The sequence below is a fragment of the Bubalus kerabau genome, chromosome 8 (assembly GCF_029407905.1).
Source record: "Bubalus kerabau isolate K-KA32 ecotype Philippines breed swamp buffalo chromosome 8, PCC_UOA_SB_1v2, whole genome shotgun sequence".
Classification (NCBI taxonomy): domain Eukaryota; kingdom Metazoa; phylum Chordata; class Mammalia; order Artiodactyla; family Bovidae; genus Bubalus; species Bubalus kerabau.
The window spans coordinates 33172984-33192689 of record NC_073631.1 but is presented as its reverse complement, the minus strand read 5'-3'; the positions used below and the strand labels follow the sequence as shown (position 1 = coordinate 33192689).

The 19706-nt window shown below is 35.5% G+C and overlaps 1 protein-coding gene across 3 annotated transcripts in view; it reads right to left on the bottom strand.

The window, feature by feature from the left end:
* Positions 1–1161: 1161 nt before the first annotated feature.
* SP4 (Sp4 transcription factor) overlaps positions 1162–19706 on the bottom strand; it is an 82577-nt gene continuing 64032 nt past the window's right edge. For 2 of the 3 annotated variants that reach the window (XM_055589958.1, XM_055589957.1), the window contains exon 6: positions 1162–4588. In XM_055589958.1, coding sequence (XP_055445933.1) covers positions 4341–4588 — 248 coding nt within the window. In that variant the 3' untranslated portion in view covers positions 1162–4340. Of the gene's footprint in view, positions 4589–4663; positions 6573–19706 lie in introns of those variants that run through there. The other variant, XM_055589960.1, reaches the window with a different exon arrangement.

The following is a 19706-nucleotide window of genomic DNA, read 5'->3' as shown; positions in this document are numbered from 1 at the left end:
AAGTTTTAAATTAAAAAAAGCAAGCTATATAATTCTTTCTTTATATTTTGAAGTTATCATGAATAGCATTATAAACTATACCATATTATACAGTGTTACACTTAGAACTGCTTCAACTTTCCTAACTTATTATATCAACAGTTTTATGTAGGATAAGGTAAAAAGCCTCACTTTTTTGGTGTTTTCTTTGATTCAGTCTAGGTTCCTGGATCCTGGTTGAGACTGAAGCTTCTAGAAGTCCAGAATCAAACTAGTACTACCTCATAAGAAGTTTACTACTTGTGTTATCCCTTTTATACAATATCATCCTGATGCTTCCAAATGTGAATTTTTCAAATAATTGAAATACATTTCTAGTTTGATACAAATATTTTGAAAAATTTAGTAAGACCTCTTTACTGGTCATTTGGCAGAGTAAAAAAAACCTGTTTTTTGATTCAGGAACTGTTAATGAACATATATTATTACACTAGCCATGTCTTTACCGTACAGTTTTACTATAGAAGGCATCTACCCAAACACAATGTAGGCCCCGATTAATACAGATGTAAAAAGAATTTTTGGCATCCTGTGGACCAAAGTATTACTACTTACCTGCTGCCTAAAATCCTCTGCTCCTCACATGATGATATGTAATATAGCCTGGGTTTGGAAATCTGGTTACTAAAGTTGTTATAGCAGTACATTTATTATGTCAGTTAAGGTTCTGTATGAGATTTGCAGAAGTCTCCCAAGAGGAAAAGCAAATAGCTTTTGCTTTTAGACTGTGGCATCTACATGGCATGCATTGCTTCTTACTGCTTCTGTAAGCTTAAATAATATTTTAATTATGTTTTCATTTTCAGCTCTTCCTACAATTTCCTAACATTTACTGCTTAAAAATATCTAAGTAAAAAATGTCCCTAAATCAAATTTTAATTTCCATAAATGTCTAGAGCAATGGCTACAAATTAACATGAAATTTGAATTGGTGTTCTTTGGTGATATCTTCAGAGAAATGGTGACCATATCTTAATACTAGGAATTATGAAGAGCTGCCAATACATTTTCTAGTGAGAACATTACTTTCCAGTGTTCATCGTTATAAGAAGGTTGATAGTTCAAACAATTTATTGCTGCTTTATAGTATACATAATTAAATGAAGAAACATGTTAAACTCAAGGGAATTTTTAATAGGTTACTTGCAATTGTTATTGCAGGCAACAACTTGTACATGATTTTATTTTCAAATCCACAAAAAACAAATTTTATACAAATCAGCACTGTAAAAATGTCAATTACAGCCCCAGAGGCTTTGCTGGCAGAATAATTGTCTAAATTCTAGGATATGGGAAACAAGTTCTTTTCTGGATTCATCTTTTTTTTTTTTTCTTTCTTTTTTTTTTTTACAAAAAAAAAAAAAATTTACAAGTGAAATGTTACTACAAAACTTTTTATAAGGAATTTTTGCAAAACATTTACATTTTACCATCAACTATTTCTGTTTTAAAATCATTATGTAGATTTAATACCCTATGCTGCACATCAATTTATGTGGGATGACAACTTAGTGACATGCATAAAAAAACACCACAAGGCATTAAAATGAAGACTTAAATACAAATATTGTTGCAATAAAACAGTTATAAAATTGAAAAATAGGACCTAAACATCATGCTTATCTAAGTTTGACAAATTAACTTTTTCTCCTAGATTACACACTTTTATTACTGCTCTCATGAGAGTGTGATAAATAATGACTTAACATCAAGTTCTAATGTAATCAGCAACACATACACAAACCTAACCAAAGAAAGTATACTGTAAGAAAAAACTATTCTAACACTGGAGTTCTACCATGATAAATACATAGCTTTGCACTGATAATTACAATAAAGAAAAGTTTTATAACAGTGGCAAAGGGAATGAACAGTGAAATGTCATTAAACAAGACTCTACTGCACATCTGTGCCCTATTACTTATAACAGCTATATCCCACTGAGTCAAATAAAGGACATTGAAATTTACGATTCTTATAAGACAGAAGAGTGGATTCAGAATGGTTTGCAGAACAGACTGTCAAAATATTTCTAATTTCTGTGGTGAAATGTGCACCTGCTAACACAAATTAATATACTTTATATGCTATAAAGCTATCCAGATTCAGTTTGTTAAATTTATAATAGGCCTCATTGTTGATTAAAAAATAACTTCCATTTCTGAGGCGCATACATAGGTATGCATTAAAAATAGTTCATAGAATAATGGTGCAGAGAGCTCACACTCAGTATTAACAACAACAAAAAGTGTCACTCTGAGGAAACATGATTCAAACATTAGGAAAGTTTCTTTGCATAAAAAAATTTATAGCACTGATTGTGTAGCATAATGATAGATAAAATATATATTTGATGTTTCAGCTCCTATATAATAAAATTAAAATTAACACTACCAAATGCTCCTCTGTACCAAACAAAACAACAAACTGATTCTGATGTTTTAAAGCCAGATACATCAGTTGTTAAGAGTACATTAAATAAAATATACAAAACAATTTACAAAATCCAACTAAAATTTAAAGACTTTGTTACAAGTCTACAAAAGCTTTAAGAAACTTGAAATTTATAACCACAGTGTAAAAATTTTTTTTCCTTTAATCTCAAAGCTTTTTTATACAAACTGAAAGCACAAAAGACCTTCAGTTTTATATAACGCTACAAAGGGCTGGCCTAAAGTGTACATAGTGTAAACAGTGATCATTACAGTATTTCTCCTTCATCAAAAATACAAGAAACATCACAATTTCGGAAGAGAATTCGCATGAGTAGTACTTTTCCTGAAATAATAGAGAATGTACAAGAAAATAACATACACCTATACTCAAACAGTCCCCAAACTAATGGTGTTAATTAACCAAGTAGTTAAAAACTTCAGTTTTCAAATGGTGAATTCCAACTGCATTATAATTCACTGTAAATATATTTTTAAATATGAAATATCTTACTAATATTTAAGCTACTGGCATACTCCAAATTTTTTTATAGGAAACTTTTGGCCATCTTTCCTATTAAGATCCTTGTACAAACAATGAAATACATTTATTTCTTTAATCACTTATAACTGACTGATATTTTTAAAAAATACTTTTTGTTTCATAGCATCACATCTGTTATACATTTGTTAGGATGTCTTCTTAAGGAAAATTCAGTTACTGGTATAACATAAAGCATTACTGTGTTATAAATCCTTAATCAGCCTCTAAAACAGTGCTAGAAATAAAATGGGATTGGCTAATTTTTAGCAAAGAGGAAAACAGAAATTATAATGTAGTTAAAAGATAATTTTCTGCTGGCCTTAAAAAAAGTGTGATAATTCTTTCTTTGGCTACCAAGTCAAAGCATAAAGAATTTTGCACATTGTCAACATAACTCATATTTACAGACTATGAAACTACAGGACGATTTAAACTCTATGCAAATATTTCCAATATAAACATTTAAAATGAACTTTGTGGTTCAACCTAGTGTTAGGAATATAATCAATCCTAACTTCAAAACCATACCTGTTAAGTTGCCTCGTTTTATTTTTCTGAAGCTATTATGAGTTTTGTTTTAACCATTTTCCCCCCAGTATTTTCCTACGGTTTCAATCTAAAATTTAACCTAAGGTTTAGCTCTAAGTTCCTCCTGCGTCTCCAAATGGAGAAAGTAATTGGATTTCACTGATTGTCTGCATACACACTACTACAATGTAGTGGTAATAAAGATCTGAGATGCCTCTCAGATTCTGTTTTTGGAACTTACCTAATTTAACTGTTGAAGAATTTCTAATATTTAGAAAAGACGGCCAAAACTATTTTCAATTGATTTTCCAAAAATCAAGCTAAGGAAATAAAGCATTATCTCTATCATCAGTTAACTATCTGTTTTCTCTGATAATGGGGGAAAAAATCCACATAAATATTACTGACTGAATTTATAACAAAGTACTTTCAAAGAAAACAAGTCCAATTAAGGTCCAGTCTGCAAACTACTGAGGTCTGTCTTTTTAAACATGTTAACACATGATGTTAAAAGAGGGGAAGATTCAGTTTAAAGATTATGTGATATATCTCCAAATAACTACAACGTACATAATATGGAGGAAATACTTTTCTATCTGTTTCCAGTATATCAGTTTGCTTTTGTATTTTTAAAAATTCAACACTTCATGTGCTGACCCAAAATCTTGGAATACTTAAAGAAGCCAAGAATGAAAACATGATTTCCTACTCTGTAATCCACTTGACCAGCCCATTTCCAGATTTTCAAAGGTGTGTAAACTTAAGTGCAGCACTAGAGGTCTCTATTATAAATAACTTCAGAATTCTTCCATGTTGGTTGAAACATTGGGAGTTGCTGGGTTTGAATCTTGAGAAATGGCTGCAACCGTGACAATTCTTGGGGAGCCAAGCACCTCTGTAACAGATGAGTCCAGTTCTCCGGAGGTAACAATGGCAAGAGCTGTCCCACCACCTTTTTTATTCTGGTGCGTTTTGACATGTTTGGAGAGATGATCACTCCGCATAAATCTTTTAGAACATTCCGGACATTCAAATCTCTTTTCACCTAAACAGAAAAATAGTAAATAAACAGCAATTCACTTTATCTAAATGAAATTATCATTTAAAATAATTTCTCTTCTCTTTCAACAGTTGCAAAATACTTTGTTTCTATTTCAAAATGCCAAGAAAGACACAGTGCAGTATAGGAGAAAGACCACGTGACTGGGAATAAAAGAACTGTGTTAAAGTCCTGATTCTGCTAAAAACTGAAAATAAAACTGTTTCCTCAGCTTCCCTATCTACAAAATAAGAAGGGTCCTGACACATGATCTCAAAAGTCTCCTCCAGTTATAACTCTGCATAATATCAAAGCTCATATCCACTCTTCCATAAAAACTACTGTCAAAGTTTTGGACATAATGACTAGAGGCAGGAAATACCTTGAAACTACTTCAAATAAAATCAGTTAATAATTTTACAGTGTACTGAGTTTCTTTACACGGTAAAAAATGAGAGTGGGGCAAACACTATATTTCAAATTTAATACAGTTTTTAGATCTTGCAGAATTAAGACTGTTAGGTTCTGGTAGACAGAGTGATCCTTAAATATTCTCTCTTTAATTTATAAGATAGCTCTATTAGAAGTAACTACTTCTTTATTTTAGAAAAAAACGATTTTGTTTTTATGTATAATAGGCAGGGGCACATAAAAATTTAGTTAATTGACATATCATCACATTTATAATGGATAAACTACTAGCTTTATTTCTCTCCTTAAAATTATTAATTAGAGGAAAGAAGCACTATTTTCCTGATAACAGAACTTAAGAAAATTAAGAAAATTCAATTTGGCTTCTTCTTTTACCTGGCCCTCCTTTTGACTGACCAATAGAAAAATCTATAGGTTCAAGTGTCAGATATTATCCCCTCTTCTTTATCTGTTTGCTTTTATTTAAAAAAGAATTGCATGTGATTCACTGAAATTTCCTTTCTCTTTTCATAGAAAAATTAAATGAATGGATAAAATCCTTAAGGTATAAATAAAGCCAGTTAAGTTTTAAGGCAAAATGACTTGCATTTTATGAATGTTAACACTGAGGCAAGGACAAAAAAAAACAATTAAATGAGGGTTTATGTTTAGGATCAATCTTGAACTCCTTTATCTTTCAGGCCTCCCATTTTATTTCAAAAGAAAAATTCAAAGTGTACAAATTTAAAAGCTGGAAGAAATCTAAAGGATCTTATTTTACATTTTCATTTTATAGGTAAGTTGAGCCTCAGAAATTAATTTGCTTGGGAATCCCCCAATTAGTCATCCAATTAATTGATAAAAGAGCAGAATTCAAGACACCTGATTTCTAATTCAGGTATTATGTATTAAATCACCTGTAGTAGAGATCTCTGTTCTTTTATAGCAATGATAACCAAGAATAATCAGAAAGATATATCACGTAGTGATGGCTTGAAGGCATGAGCTTTATTCAGTAAACACTGAATCAATGGGTGACCAACTTGTACACACTGGCTGTTTAATAAACATTTGTTAGCTGTGGTATTTATTCACAAACTCAGTTATTTTTCAGTAAGTATTAGATTGGTGCAAAAGTAATTGCGGTTTTGCACTGTTGAACGCTGCCATTTGATACTAGAATACATTCTTAAATAAACGTAGTGACATTATACATCATTTTAATGTGCATTTCTTGTTTTCTTTTTGCTAATGTCTTATTACTTACTGTTTATATTTCAGACTAGACAAATGATGTTTGACAAAAAGCAAATTTGAGCGATTTTCTTATTCTAGTTTAAAGGGGTAGTAAAGCATCCGAGACAACGCATAACATTAACAACGTGTCTGGCCCAGGAACTGCTAATGAACACACAGTGCACTGGTGGTTGCAAGTTTTGTAAAGCAGAAGGGAGCCCTGAAGAGGAGGGGTGCAGTGGCCGCCATCGGAAATCGACAACGACCAATTAAGAGTAATCGTCAAGCTCTTACAACTACATGAGAAGTTGCCGAAGGACTCAAAGTTGACGTTTGAAACAAACTGGAAAGGAAAAAGGAAAAAGCTCGATGAGTGGGTGCTTCATGAGCTAACAGGAAATGAAAAAAATTGTCACTCTGAAGTGCCTGCAATGCAGGTGACCCTGGCTTGATTCCTGGGTGAAGAAGATCCCCTGGAGAAGGAAGGGTAGGCTACCCACTCCAGTATTGTTGGGCTTCCCTGGTGGCTCAGCTGGTAAAGAATCTGCTTGCAATGGGGGAGACCTGGGCTCCATCCCTGGGTTGGGAAGACCCCCTGGAGAAGGGAACAGCTACCCACTCAAGTATTCTGCCCTGGAGAATTCCATGGACTGTATAACTTTCACTTTACTTTTCTTATTTTACACAACAACAAGGAACCATTTCTTGATATGATTGTGACATGCAACAAAAAATGGATTTTTTTTTTTTTTTTGTCTTAGTCCACTAAGCTGGACTGAGATGCTCCAAAAGTACCTCCCAAAGCCAAATCTGCACCAAAAAAAGGCCATGGTCACTATTTTGTGGTCTGCTGTTAGTCTGACCCACTACAGCTTTCTGAATCCTGGCAAAACCATTACATCTGAGAAATACGCTCAGCAAATCTGTCAGATGCACTGAACACTGCAATGCCTGCAGCCAGAACTGGTCAACAGAATGGGCCCAATTCTTCTCCAAGACAATGCCTGACTGCACGTTGCACAAACAATGCTTCAGAACTTGAGCAAACTCGGCTACAAAGTTTTGCCTTATCTGCCATTTTCACCTGAACGCTCACCAACTGATATTTCTTCAAGCATCTCAACAACTTTTTGCAGGGATAATGCTTCCACAACCAACAGGAGGCACAATACTTTTTGCCAAATCCTGAAGCATGGATTTTTATGCTACAGGAATAAACAAACTTACTTCTCATTGGCAATAATGTGTTGACTGTAATGGTTCCAATTTTGTATAAAAAAGATGTGTTTGAGCCTAGTTATAATGATTTAAAATTCATGGTCTGAAACCACAAATATGTTTGTACCTACCTAATATTTGTGTTGCTCCAACACAATATTTGGAAGAACTGCAGTATGACAGGTATTGGTGATACAAAAATGAACAAGTCAGAGTCTCTGACTTTAAGAAGCATCCATTATCTTAAGCGAGTCATTTGTTAACCACATGAAACTATTGGTACGAAAAGAGAAAGGAATTCACGTCCCCAGCTACTCAGTACCAAACTCTAAGATAAATGAGAAATGATGGGGACATGGCTTTTGTGTGGACTTTCTAGTCTACTCCCAAGTGGGGTGGCTATCCAATTAATTTCAAGCAATAAAAGTTGGCTAGAATCGCAAAATAAGTAAATTGTGTTGTACAATTAAACTATCATTAGGGGAATGACATTTCAGTTCATTAACCTTTTTCCACAGAGAAGTGTGTCTTCTGTGGTGTAAGAAGACAATTTCCTACCTCTTTGGCAAACATTATCATTATACTTTATAAAATATAAACTGTAAGGAGGCAGAGAGTTCCTATACTAACTATATATCCTACAGTATCTTTTTTTGTATTTATATTTAGAATTATTTCAATAATTATTTTAGTAGGGTTAACACTTTTTATACTTAATGCAACTAGCTATCAAAACTGTTGATATTAGTTATTAATACTTACAGTGGGCAAAATGCCCCAACTCCCTAAAAGATGCCTGTGTCCCAACCCCTGGAATTGTGTGTACTTTTCTTTTATTTTTTTAATTGTAGGATAATTGCTTTACAGAATTTTGTTGTTTTCTGTCAAACCTCAACATGAATCAGTCATAGGTATACATATGTCCTCTCCCTCTTGAATCCCCTACAAAGATGCCTGTGTCCCAATCCCTGGAATTGTGTATACATTTTATCACATGGCAAATAGGATGTGACTAAGTTTAAAAAGGTTAATATAGAGAGACTGTTCTTAATTATCTGGGTGGGCCCAATCTAATCACATGAGTTCTTAAAAGCAGACAGCTTTCTTCAGCTGGAGTCAGAAAAATGCAGCAGGAGAAATTAGAAGTGTGAGAAGAACTTGACCTGTTGCTGCTGGTTGGGAGTGGGGGTGGTTTCCACATGGAAAGTATGAGAAGGAATGTGGGTCACCTCCAGGAGCAAACATTAGCTCCCACTGACAGACAGCAAGGAAACAAGGACCAACAGCCTACAACAGCGAACACTGAATTTGATGTCCATGTCAATGCATCTGGAAGCAGATGCTTCCCCAGAGACTTCAGGTGGGACCATGACCCAGTCAACACCCTGATTTCAACTTGTAAGATGTTAAGCAGAGGACTCAGGCTGAGCCTACTAAGACTTCGGACTTAAATAGCTATATAAAAAAGTGTGTTTTAAGCTGCTAAATTTGTGCTAACTTGTCTTGGGAGCAGTAGCAAACTAATAAAGATATCTTGAAAAAGGTAAAGCATAATTCAAAAAGTAAATTACAGGTGATCTATAATATGGATCAAGATCTGTAAAATATCTTCAAGTTTCAAAAGCATGTCAAGAAGAAATTTCAATTTTTTTTTCTCTAAGAAAATCTAAAGGATGTAACCAAAACAAGTTTGGTTTAATAAACTAAATATAAAAAAACTGCATATTTTATCTAGATTATTAATAAAATACCATGCTGTATGACACGATTATTCAAATATAGTAGTATTTATATGTACTATATTTACACATATAAAAAGGATATAAGTAGAAGATGCAAACTTAGAAATTATGCAGATTATTTCCTAACATGATATTTCCTAACATGATATAACAGCGTTTCTCTCAGAAAAAAATTAGCTGAGATTTTCAAATGGAATCACAGATTTGAAGGGATGAATGGAATAAAACATCTTTAAATTTTTATTTATTTGAGGTAATCAATCCATCAAGAGTCAATTATCTAGCTGTCAGAGTCCTACCTATAATTTCATTTTCATGTTATCCTTAAACATAAGCTAATACAATGTAAAAAACACATTTTATGAATATTTTTCAAAGCCTGTCATTTGATAACATATCTGCATATTTACCAATTAAAATAATTTCCAGAGTGACCTAAGAGATTTTATTAGTTTCCAAGGGCTACTATAGAAAACAAAACAAAAACAAAAAACCACAAACTGTGGCTTAAAGACAACAGATATTCACTCTCTCACAGTTATGGAACTAGATGCCAAAAATCAAGATGTCAGCAGCACAATTCTTCCATCAAAGGCTCTAGAGAAGAATCCTTCCTTGCCTCTTCCTAGCTGCAGGTGACTTCTGGCAATCCTTGGCATTGGTTGGCTTGTAGGTGCAGCTCTCCAATGTTTCCCTCTGCCTTCACATGGCCTTGCCCTCTGTGTATCATCTCTTTATTATACGGATGTCTGTCATTGGATTTATTTATTTATTTATTTTTTACTTTACAATATTGTATTGGTTTTGCCATACATCAACATGAATCCACCACGGGTACACACGTGTTCCTCATGCTGAACCCCCCCTCCCACCTTCCTCCCCGTACCATCCCTCTGGGTCGTCTCAGCGCACCAGCCCCAAGCATCCAGTATCACGCATTGAACCTGGACTGGTGATTTGTTTCATATATGATATTATACATGTTTCCATGCCATTCTCCCAAATCATCCCACCCTCTCCCTCTCCCACAGAGTCCAAAAGACTGTTCTATACATCTGCCATCATTGGATTTAACGTCCACTAGATCATAAATGCTAGGCACCAGGCATAGTTACAAATTCCTCTTAATGCATCTCATCTGCAAAGAACTATCTCCCAATAAGGTCACATTCACAAATTCTATGGAGTAGGAACTGTCTCTCTTTCTGGGAGACACAATTCAACCCACTACAGGGACATTTTTAAATGTATGGCATTTGTTATAGTCAAGCAAAAAACACACCCTTTGCTCAACGGATAACTTCAATCAAACATCCATTTGCAGCATCTATACAATTTCTTGCCAGACTTTTATATATAACTCAATTTACATAAATTATATTTTGATTTGTTCTTAAAAACCTAATTATTCAAACTGAGAAACCTGTAGTCCCTGGATCCCTCCAATGCCTATTGGGATGGTCCCATCAGTCCCTCCTGGACACCTCTTCATGAGTACACTTAATTCTCCCCTATCATTACCTGGGGATAAAGTAAATTAAAAGAGGGAGAAATGATAATTTGAAAGAAGTTATGTGGCTTAAGTTTTCTTAAAGTAGAATACAGATAAAGGAAAGTTAAGTGGGAGTAACAAGAAATAAGAAGACTTGAGGGTGCTAAAGTATGAGAGTGAAAATATTAAGAAACCTATGTGTCACATGGCTGTTATCATTATTATTGATGCTGAATGTAATGACTTTATTTTTAAAATAAAACTGTTAAATAACGTGCTAAAAAAAAAAGACTTGAGAAGGTTTAGATAATTACTAAGGCAATGTGAAAGCTGAAAAAAAGTAAGATTGATAGGCTGTTCTGAGAGACTGGCTGAGATTTGAGACCATAAAATTTGTAGACATCAATCTACATCATGAGAATTTTTTCATTTCCTCCTTCAGCAATTATCGGCTCAAACAGAGAAGCCCTTTTGGTCATTTTCTTATTAATACTTTTTAAAAAGGCAATCTTATCTACTCTAATGGTTTTAACTATCATCTATAAATTGATGGCTACATCAAGATACAGAGTCCTAAAATAGGAATTTGATCTCCAAGATGTGCCATAGAAAGCATCATTCAAGATGTCACAAAAAGAACTCATTAACTTTCCTATCCTTATAATTCACAGAAATAAAAGGGGAATTCCTCCCCAAAATATGAAAGAGACAACAGTAGTAAAGACAGTGACCAAAACTTAACTCCTCTGTGAAAAGACTCAGAAAACTGGGGGAAAAATAAACAATCAAATCAACTCATTTAGACTCAGTAAATTAATCAAGGGTTCCTGTAACTCAGGGAGTGTTTTATAAGGAAAATGGCTAAATCTTGATAAGAACAGCAAGTTTTGTGGCGTTTTAACTTGCTAGTTCCATTTACATTTCCCAGCAGCCTGGTAGCCACCAGAGGGAGCAGAACAGAGTGAAAGCCCTTTCAAAACTTCTTTCCCAAAGAATCATCATTGCTTCTTTGGAGGACTTAAAACAATGTTGCAGTGAACATCCCTTGGAAATGCTCCAATGCAAAAAGTCTTCCTCCAGGAATAGAGAAGAGCATGTGTTTATCTAAAACAATTAAAGACAAGTATTTTAACTTCATGGATACCTGAAACAATGACTAATACTTGGGCCAAATAATAAACAGATAAACAAAAAACTTAAAAAAGCTCAGAGGTATGAGATAGCCATAGGGGCTCTATAAAGTTCTGACATACTCCTTGGAATGTAGAAGCCACATACATGCTTAGGGCTGTGAACATACTCAGGAGAAGGGTTGAGATGAACCAAACTCTCACTTATAAGGCCTACCTATCCTTTGAGGCTCCGCAAGAGAACGAAGAGAACGAGCATTGTCTGGCTGAGAGCTGAGGGTGCCCCAACATACACACAAAGCCTCTCAGAAAAGAGGGAGAGATTAAATGGTCTGAAAATTCCCCAATTTTGATGAAAAACATTAATATACACATGGAAGAACCGCAACTAACTTTAAGTAAGTTAAATGAAAAGAAATTCACACTGAGACACATAATAATCGAACTGTTTGAAGTTTAAAAAAAAAAAAAAAAAAAGAATCTAGAAAGCAGCGAGAGAGAAGTGACTTATGATCTACTGCTGCTGCTAAGTCACTTCAGTCGTGTCCGACTCTGTGTGACCCCATAAACGGCAGCCCACCAGGCTCTGCCATCCCTGGGATTTTCCAGGCAAGAACACCGGAGTGGGTTGCCATTGCCTTCTCCATTGTGTGAAAGTGAAAAGTGAAAGTGAAGTCACTCAGTCGTGTCCGACTCTTAGCAACCCCCTGGACTGCAGCCTACCAGGCTCCTCCATCCATGGGATTTTCTAGGCAAGTGTACTGGAGTGGCTTGCCATTGCCTTCTCCATATGATCTACAAAGGATCATTATAAAGAAAATCAGCTGATTTGTTTTTCATCAGAGATCATGGAGGTCTGAAAGCAATGGGATGATATATTCAATGAGGTGAAAGAAAAAAACCTATCAACCAAGAATTTTATATACAGCAAAAATATCTTTCAAAACTAGGGAGAAACTAAGATGCTTCCAGATTGATAAAAAACTGAAGGAATCTGTCACACCTGTAAGAAATGTTAAAGGCGGGGGGGTCCTTCAGGCTGTAATGAAAAGATACTAAATGATAAATAGAATACATATGAAAAAATAAAGAATGCCAGGTGAAGTAACTATACAGACAAATACAAAAGACAGTATAAATGCATTGTTTACTCATTTCCCCCCATCTAGTTTCAAACAAGACTGCATAATACTTATAAATCTGTGTTGAGGGGTACACCATATACAAAGATGTAATTAGTGAAAATAACAGCGTAAGTGGAGGCAGAACTATGTAGGAGAAAGTTTTTGCATGTTACTGAAATAAAGTTGGTATTAATCCAAATTAGGCTGTTAAAAGATGTGAACTATAATATCCAAAGCAGGAGCCACTAAGAAAACTACACATATATATTAATATATACACATACATATATACATACCTATACTTACATATATCAAAAAAAATTACAAAGTAATTAAAATAACACATGAGCAGTATTTAACACAAAATGTCAACAATGGAGAAACTCAGCAACAAAAAGGAAGACATGAAGACAAATAGAAAACAAATACTAAAATGGCAGAAGTCTTTATCAGTAATTGCATTAAATATGAATTAAAGTCTCCAAAAGGCAGAAAATTGACAGGATGGATTTTAAAAAATGACACACCTTTATGCTATCTAAGAGGAGCTATCTTTAAATTCAAAGACATGAGGAGGCTAAGAGGATGGAAAACAGATATACTGTGCAAACAGAGAGTTAGAATAGCTATACTAATACTAGACCGGTAAGATAAAAATTACTACTAGAGTAAGGAAGGGTACTTTATAATAATAAAAGTATCACTCCACCAAGAAGCTGTAACACTTAGAAACATGTAAGTATCTACCAAAAGAGCTACGAACCACAAGAAGCAAAATCAACAGAAGGGAAGGGAGACAGACGTTCCACACTATACCAATCCTTTTCCTAAATTCTCCATTTCAACTGCAGTGGTCATCACTGATACCTTTCATCTCTTTTCTCACATTTAATCAGTCACCAACTAGTTAATTTTATTACACAGACATCTCTTAAACTGGTCCCAAGTACACCTTACAAATTCTGTTTTATTAGGATCTTACCAAAAGTTCCTACTGTCTTTGCTAACTGGTCTCAAAATTATTCCCTAGAAATCTGTCCTCCATACAAATATCAAATGGTTGAAAATGAAAAAGTGACCATCTGATTATTAGCTGAAAACTTCCAATGGTTCCTCATTTCCTATAGTTGCAGGAAAAAAAAAATCAAATATATGTAACATCCTATTGATCTCTGCGTACTTTTTAAAATCTATTGTCACAAACATCATGGTTCCCAAACACTGAACTGCTTGTATATCCTGACATCATATCTTCTTGTATAACTTAGCTTCTAGTTCAAGATAAAAATTCTGACTCTGCTCCACCGACCAATCATGTAATTCCTGGCAACTTCTCTCTCCAATTTTCAGTTTCTTCATTTTTAACTGGGAAGAGCAGAAATATCTATTTTATGTCACTGTTCAAAGGATGAAATGAGAAACTGTATTTTAAAAAGCATTCAGAAACCCAGCACACTGAAGGAGATAAGATATGTTAACTACTACTGACTGTAACTGCCTGTCTGAATTTATTGCTTCCATGGCTCATTCTAACTCATCACTACATAACTCAACTTGGCTCAAGGAACTAAGTTTCAAGCCTTGATAAAGAAGTCAATTAACCTCTTAAGACTTACATTTAGTCTTTATTTATAAAATGGTGGAATTGCACAAAATTGTTTTCAGGAGTCCCTTTGGATCTAGACACATTGCATGAGGCATATGTGTGAAGCTGAGCAAGAAATTCCTTGGGACTGTTAAAATAAAAATTAACTAGAAAATCTCCCTCAATTTTTAGACTGCAATTTCTCAAAGATTAAGTATTGTCTCATGCTTTTGAAAATGTTTCAATTTGCATACAGTTCTACATAGTTCTATGAGTTTTGATAAACACATTAAGTCACGTAGCTATCACCAAAATTCCAATATAGAAGAACTGCTTTCACTTAAAAAAATTTCTTCTTGATGCTTTTTCACAAACTCTCCTCCATCACACATTAGGAAACACTGATCTGTTCTCCATTTGTACAGTTTTGATTTTTCTATTACATCATGTAAATGGAATCATTCAATTGGTAGCCTTTTTGAAGCTGGATGCTTTCACTTAGCATAATGCATCTAAATTTCGTCCATGTGGTTTTGTGTATTAATAATTCATTCCTCTACTCTGTGGAGTAGTACTCCAACATATGGATATACCACAACATTTCATTCCTTTACCAGCTGAAGGATATTAGGATTGTATACAGTTTAGGTGATTATAAATAAATGTCATGTATATTCAAAGCCAGGATGAATACTTGGGAGTGGATATGGTTAAGTGTATGTTTAACTTTTATAAGAAAATTCCAAAATGTTTTTCAAAAGTGCTGTGTCATTTTGCATTCCTACCAGCAATGAAGTTCCAGCTCTGCAATTTTGTCAGTACTTCTAATTGTCAGGATTTTGATGTTCTTATTTTTTATTTTAGCCATTCTAATAGGTGACAGGTATCTTGTGGCAGGATTAATTTGCATTCCCCCAAATAAAAGATGATGCTGAACCTCTTTTCATGTGCTTATCTGTCACATGTATATTCTCTTTAGTGAAGTGTCTAGATCCTTTGACAATTCTTAGCAAGTCTTCATCTAATAATTCTAACATGTGGATCATCTTGACATGGTGGATACATAGTATGCTGAGTAATTTTGGATTGCATCCTGGACATTTTTTATATTATGTTATGGTGATTCTGGGTTCTATTACAAATCCTCTAGAGAACAGTTCTATTTTAGCAAAACAACCCCTTTAGGTTCATACTAAAAGTGACAGCTTGCCTTCTTTGATCAGTAATTTCAATATTAATTTATTTTTAAAGATTTTATTATGCTCTTTGAGTATGCCTAGCACATGTCAGAAATTAGGTGGTGGTTTATTTCAGTCTTTGAGGCCTCTGCTATGGTTCTTGGGGATTGTTCTGTGCATGTGCAGTACAGAGTTGAGTCCAGAACTTACTTTATTCCGTACAGAAAATAGGGGATCACCTTTTACAGATCTCTACAAACTTATCCTCATACTCTCCAACCCCCCCCCCCAGGTGTCCTTTTTTTCTGGTTTCTCTGGCCAGAAAGGCAGTATTTTGGGGTGGGGGGGGGGAGGGGTTCCTTCATTGTCCTGCACATACATCATGGCTAGCATTACCTTCAGAGTGAAATGACAAAGAAAAGAAAAAGTAATTCCCCTCATATTCACTGAAAAACAAAGGCCCAATATTTCCTGATTCCTCTAACAAAAGATAAAGCTATTTTCTCAATATTTTAGCTGCTTATGTAGACACTGCTGCTGCTAAGTCACATCAGTCGTGTCTGACTCTGCGACCCCAGAGATGGCAGCCCACCAGGCTCCCCTGTCCCTGGGATTCTCCAGGCAAGAACACTGGAGTGGGTTGCCATTTCCTCCTCCAATGCATGAAAGTGAAAAGTGAAAGTGAAGTCGCTCAGTCGTGTCCAACTTTAGCGGCCCCATGGACTGTAGCCTAGCAGGCTCCTCTGTCCATGGGATTTTCCAGGCAAGAGTACTTCAGTGCAACCCACAAACAGGCTGGCCTTAGAGTCAAGCGCCCCTCTTCTCAGTTCTCTTGCCAGATATACATGGTTTCTCCTACAGTGTTTGATGTTTATACCTGCTATTCAGGGCCCACAGGGCCAAAGCTGGTAGAACAAAAGGAAAAAAAGTCCTGTGAAACTCACTTCTATTATGCATTGTTATGTAAGTTTAACTGGATCACATTTCTGCAAATAAGAATAGAGATTATCAAGGAAGAGGATATATTCTAGAAAAGAGCCAATTTGTCTTTTGTAGAGCTCTGTAGAAGTATGGAACTAAAATAATGAGAGGGAGATGTGGAGTATAAAACAGTAAACTGAAGCCTATACATGGAATATTAGCCCTACTATTGAAAAATTGGGGCAAAATATTTGAGAATTTCTATCTAAAGAAATATAGTCCCATACTGTAATACTACATGTTGATAATTAGGTCCCTTTCAATATAACACCCAGTGCCCCTACCCAATTTCCTAAAAAGAAGGCCACCAGTTAACAATGATTTCACAATCTTTCACTTAAACATATTTGTCAGTCACCTTCATCATCGTCATGATGATCATCATCACCATCTATTTAAACAAAAGCCTGGAATCACTGGACAATGCACATAAGCCTACCTCAGAAAAAGCGAAATACAGACAAAAAAATATAACCCTGGAGGAAACATGAGACTTCCGGTAAGCTACTGTATTTATACAATAAGAACAAGATGCAATAAAAAAGAAACAAAAATCACTCTTGGAAATTAAAAAACAATTCAACAAAAACACCTGAAGCTAAAGTTAAGGAATTTCATTGAAAATATAAGAAAAGGTAAAAAGACAAGTAAAAGAAAAGGTGCAAAAAAAAAAAAAATCAATATAGGGAGTCCAACGTACATCCATTAAGAGTTCAAAATGAGCAAAAAATAAAAAAGGGTGAATGGGTGGATATAGGGTGGTGGGGGAGGACCCAGAGTTGAAAATTCCATCCAGAACTATACCATAAATGAAAACCTATGCTTACATACATAATTATGAAATTAACAGAATACTAAAGATTAAAAGAAAGCTCAGGATGAGGGCATATCAAAAGGATGGAGGAGCCAATCTTTGAAACAACTTTCAATGGCCAAAAATAGAACAAAGTGAGGAAGATAATGAACACAGGAATACCTGGTTTTATCACGCTTTCCTTTACTGTGCTTTGCAAATAACTTTTTTTAAAAAATTGAATGTTAGTGATAACCTGTATCCAGCAAGTCTATCAGCACCATTTTTCCAACAGTATCTGCTCACTTCATATCTTTGAGTAACATTTTGGTAACTGCAATATTTCACATTTTTGCATTACTTTATATTTGTTAGGCTGATATGTGATCACGGATCTTTGATGTCACAACTCACTGAAGGCTCAAATGACAGTTGACTTTTTTTTTCCAGCAATAAAGCATTTTAAAATTAAGGTATGTACATTGTTTTTTTAGAATGCTGCTGTTGTCAGTGGCTAAGCTGTGTCTGACTCATTTTGCAACTACAGGGACTATAGCCCACCACGCTTCTCTGTTCATAATTTCCCAGGCAAGAATACTGAAGTGGGTTGCCACTTCCTTCTCCAAGATGTAACACTTCTGTATGCTTAAATAGACGATAGTATTATGTAAACATAACTTTCACATGCACTGCGAGACCAAAAAAGTACAGTGGTTGGCTTTACTGAGATATTCACTCTTCACTGAGGTCATCTGGAACCAAACTGGGACTATCTCTGAGATGTGCTTGTAGTGATGTAATTGGATGATAACTCAAAAACCAAATATTCATGAACAAATATCATCAGTTCAGTTCAGCTGCTCATTTGTGTTTGACTCTTTGGGACCCCATGGACTACAGTGTGCCAGGCCTCCCTGTCTATCACCAACTCCTGGAGTTTACTCAAATTCATGTCCAGAGTTGGTGATGCCATCCAACCATCTCATCCTCTTTCGTCCCCTCCTCTTCTGGCCTTCAATCTTTCTCAGCATCAGAGTCTTTTCAAGAGTCAGTTCTGCACATCAGATGGCCAAAGTGTTGGGAGTTTCAGTTTCAACATCAGTCCTTCCAATGAATATTCAGGACTGATTTCCTTTCAGATGGACTGGTTGGCTCTCCTTGCAGTCCAAGGGACTCTCAAGAGTCTTCGCCAACACCACAGTTCAAAAGCATCATCTTCAGCGCTCAGCTTTCTTTATAGTCCACCATCACACACGACTACTGGAAAAAACCATAGCCTTGACGAGACGGACCTTTGTTGGCAAAGTAATGTCACTGCTTTTTAATATGCTGTCTAGGCTGGTCATAACTTTTCTTTCAAGGAGTATGCGTCTTTTAATTTCATGGCTGCAGTCACTATCAAGAGCAATTTTGGAGCCCAAGAAAATAAGGCCTCTCATTGTTTCCCCATCTATTTGCCATGAAGTGATGGGACCAGATGCCATGATCTTAGTTTCTGAATGCTAAGCTTTAAGCCAGTTTTTTCACTCTCCTCTTTCGTCAGTTCAATCGCTCAGTCATGTCCGACTCTTTCCAACCCCATGAACCGCAGCACGCCAGGCCTCCCTGTCCATCACCAACTCCCGGAGACTACCCAAACCCATGTCCATTGAGTCGGTGATGCCATCCAACCAACTCATTCTCTGTCGTCCCCTTCTCCTCCTGCCCTCAATCTTCCCCAGCATCAGGGTCTTTTCAAATGAGTCAGCTCTCTGCATCAGGTGGCCAGAGGACTGGAGTTTCAGCTTCAACATCAATCCTTCCAATGAACACCCAGGACTGATTTCATTTAGGATGGACTGGTTGGATCTCCTTGCAGTCCAAGGGACTCTCAAGAGTCTTCTCCAACACCACAGTTCAAAAGCATCCATTCTTTGACGCTCAGTTTTCTTTATAGTCCAACTCTCACACCCATACATGACTACTGGAAAAACCAAAGCTTTGATTAGACAGACATTTGTTGGCAAAGTAATGTCTCTGCTTTTTAATATGCTGTCTAGGTTGGTCATAACTTTCCTTCCAAGGAGTAAGCATCTTTTAATTTCATGGCTGTAGTCACCATCTGCAGTTATTTTGGAGCACCTCAAAATAAAGTCAGCCACTGTTTCCACTGTTTCCCCATCGATTTCCCATGAAGTGATGGGACCGGATGTCATGATCTTAGTTTTCTGAATGTTGAGCTTTAAGCTAACTTT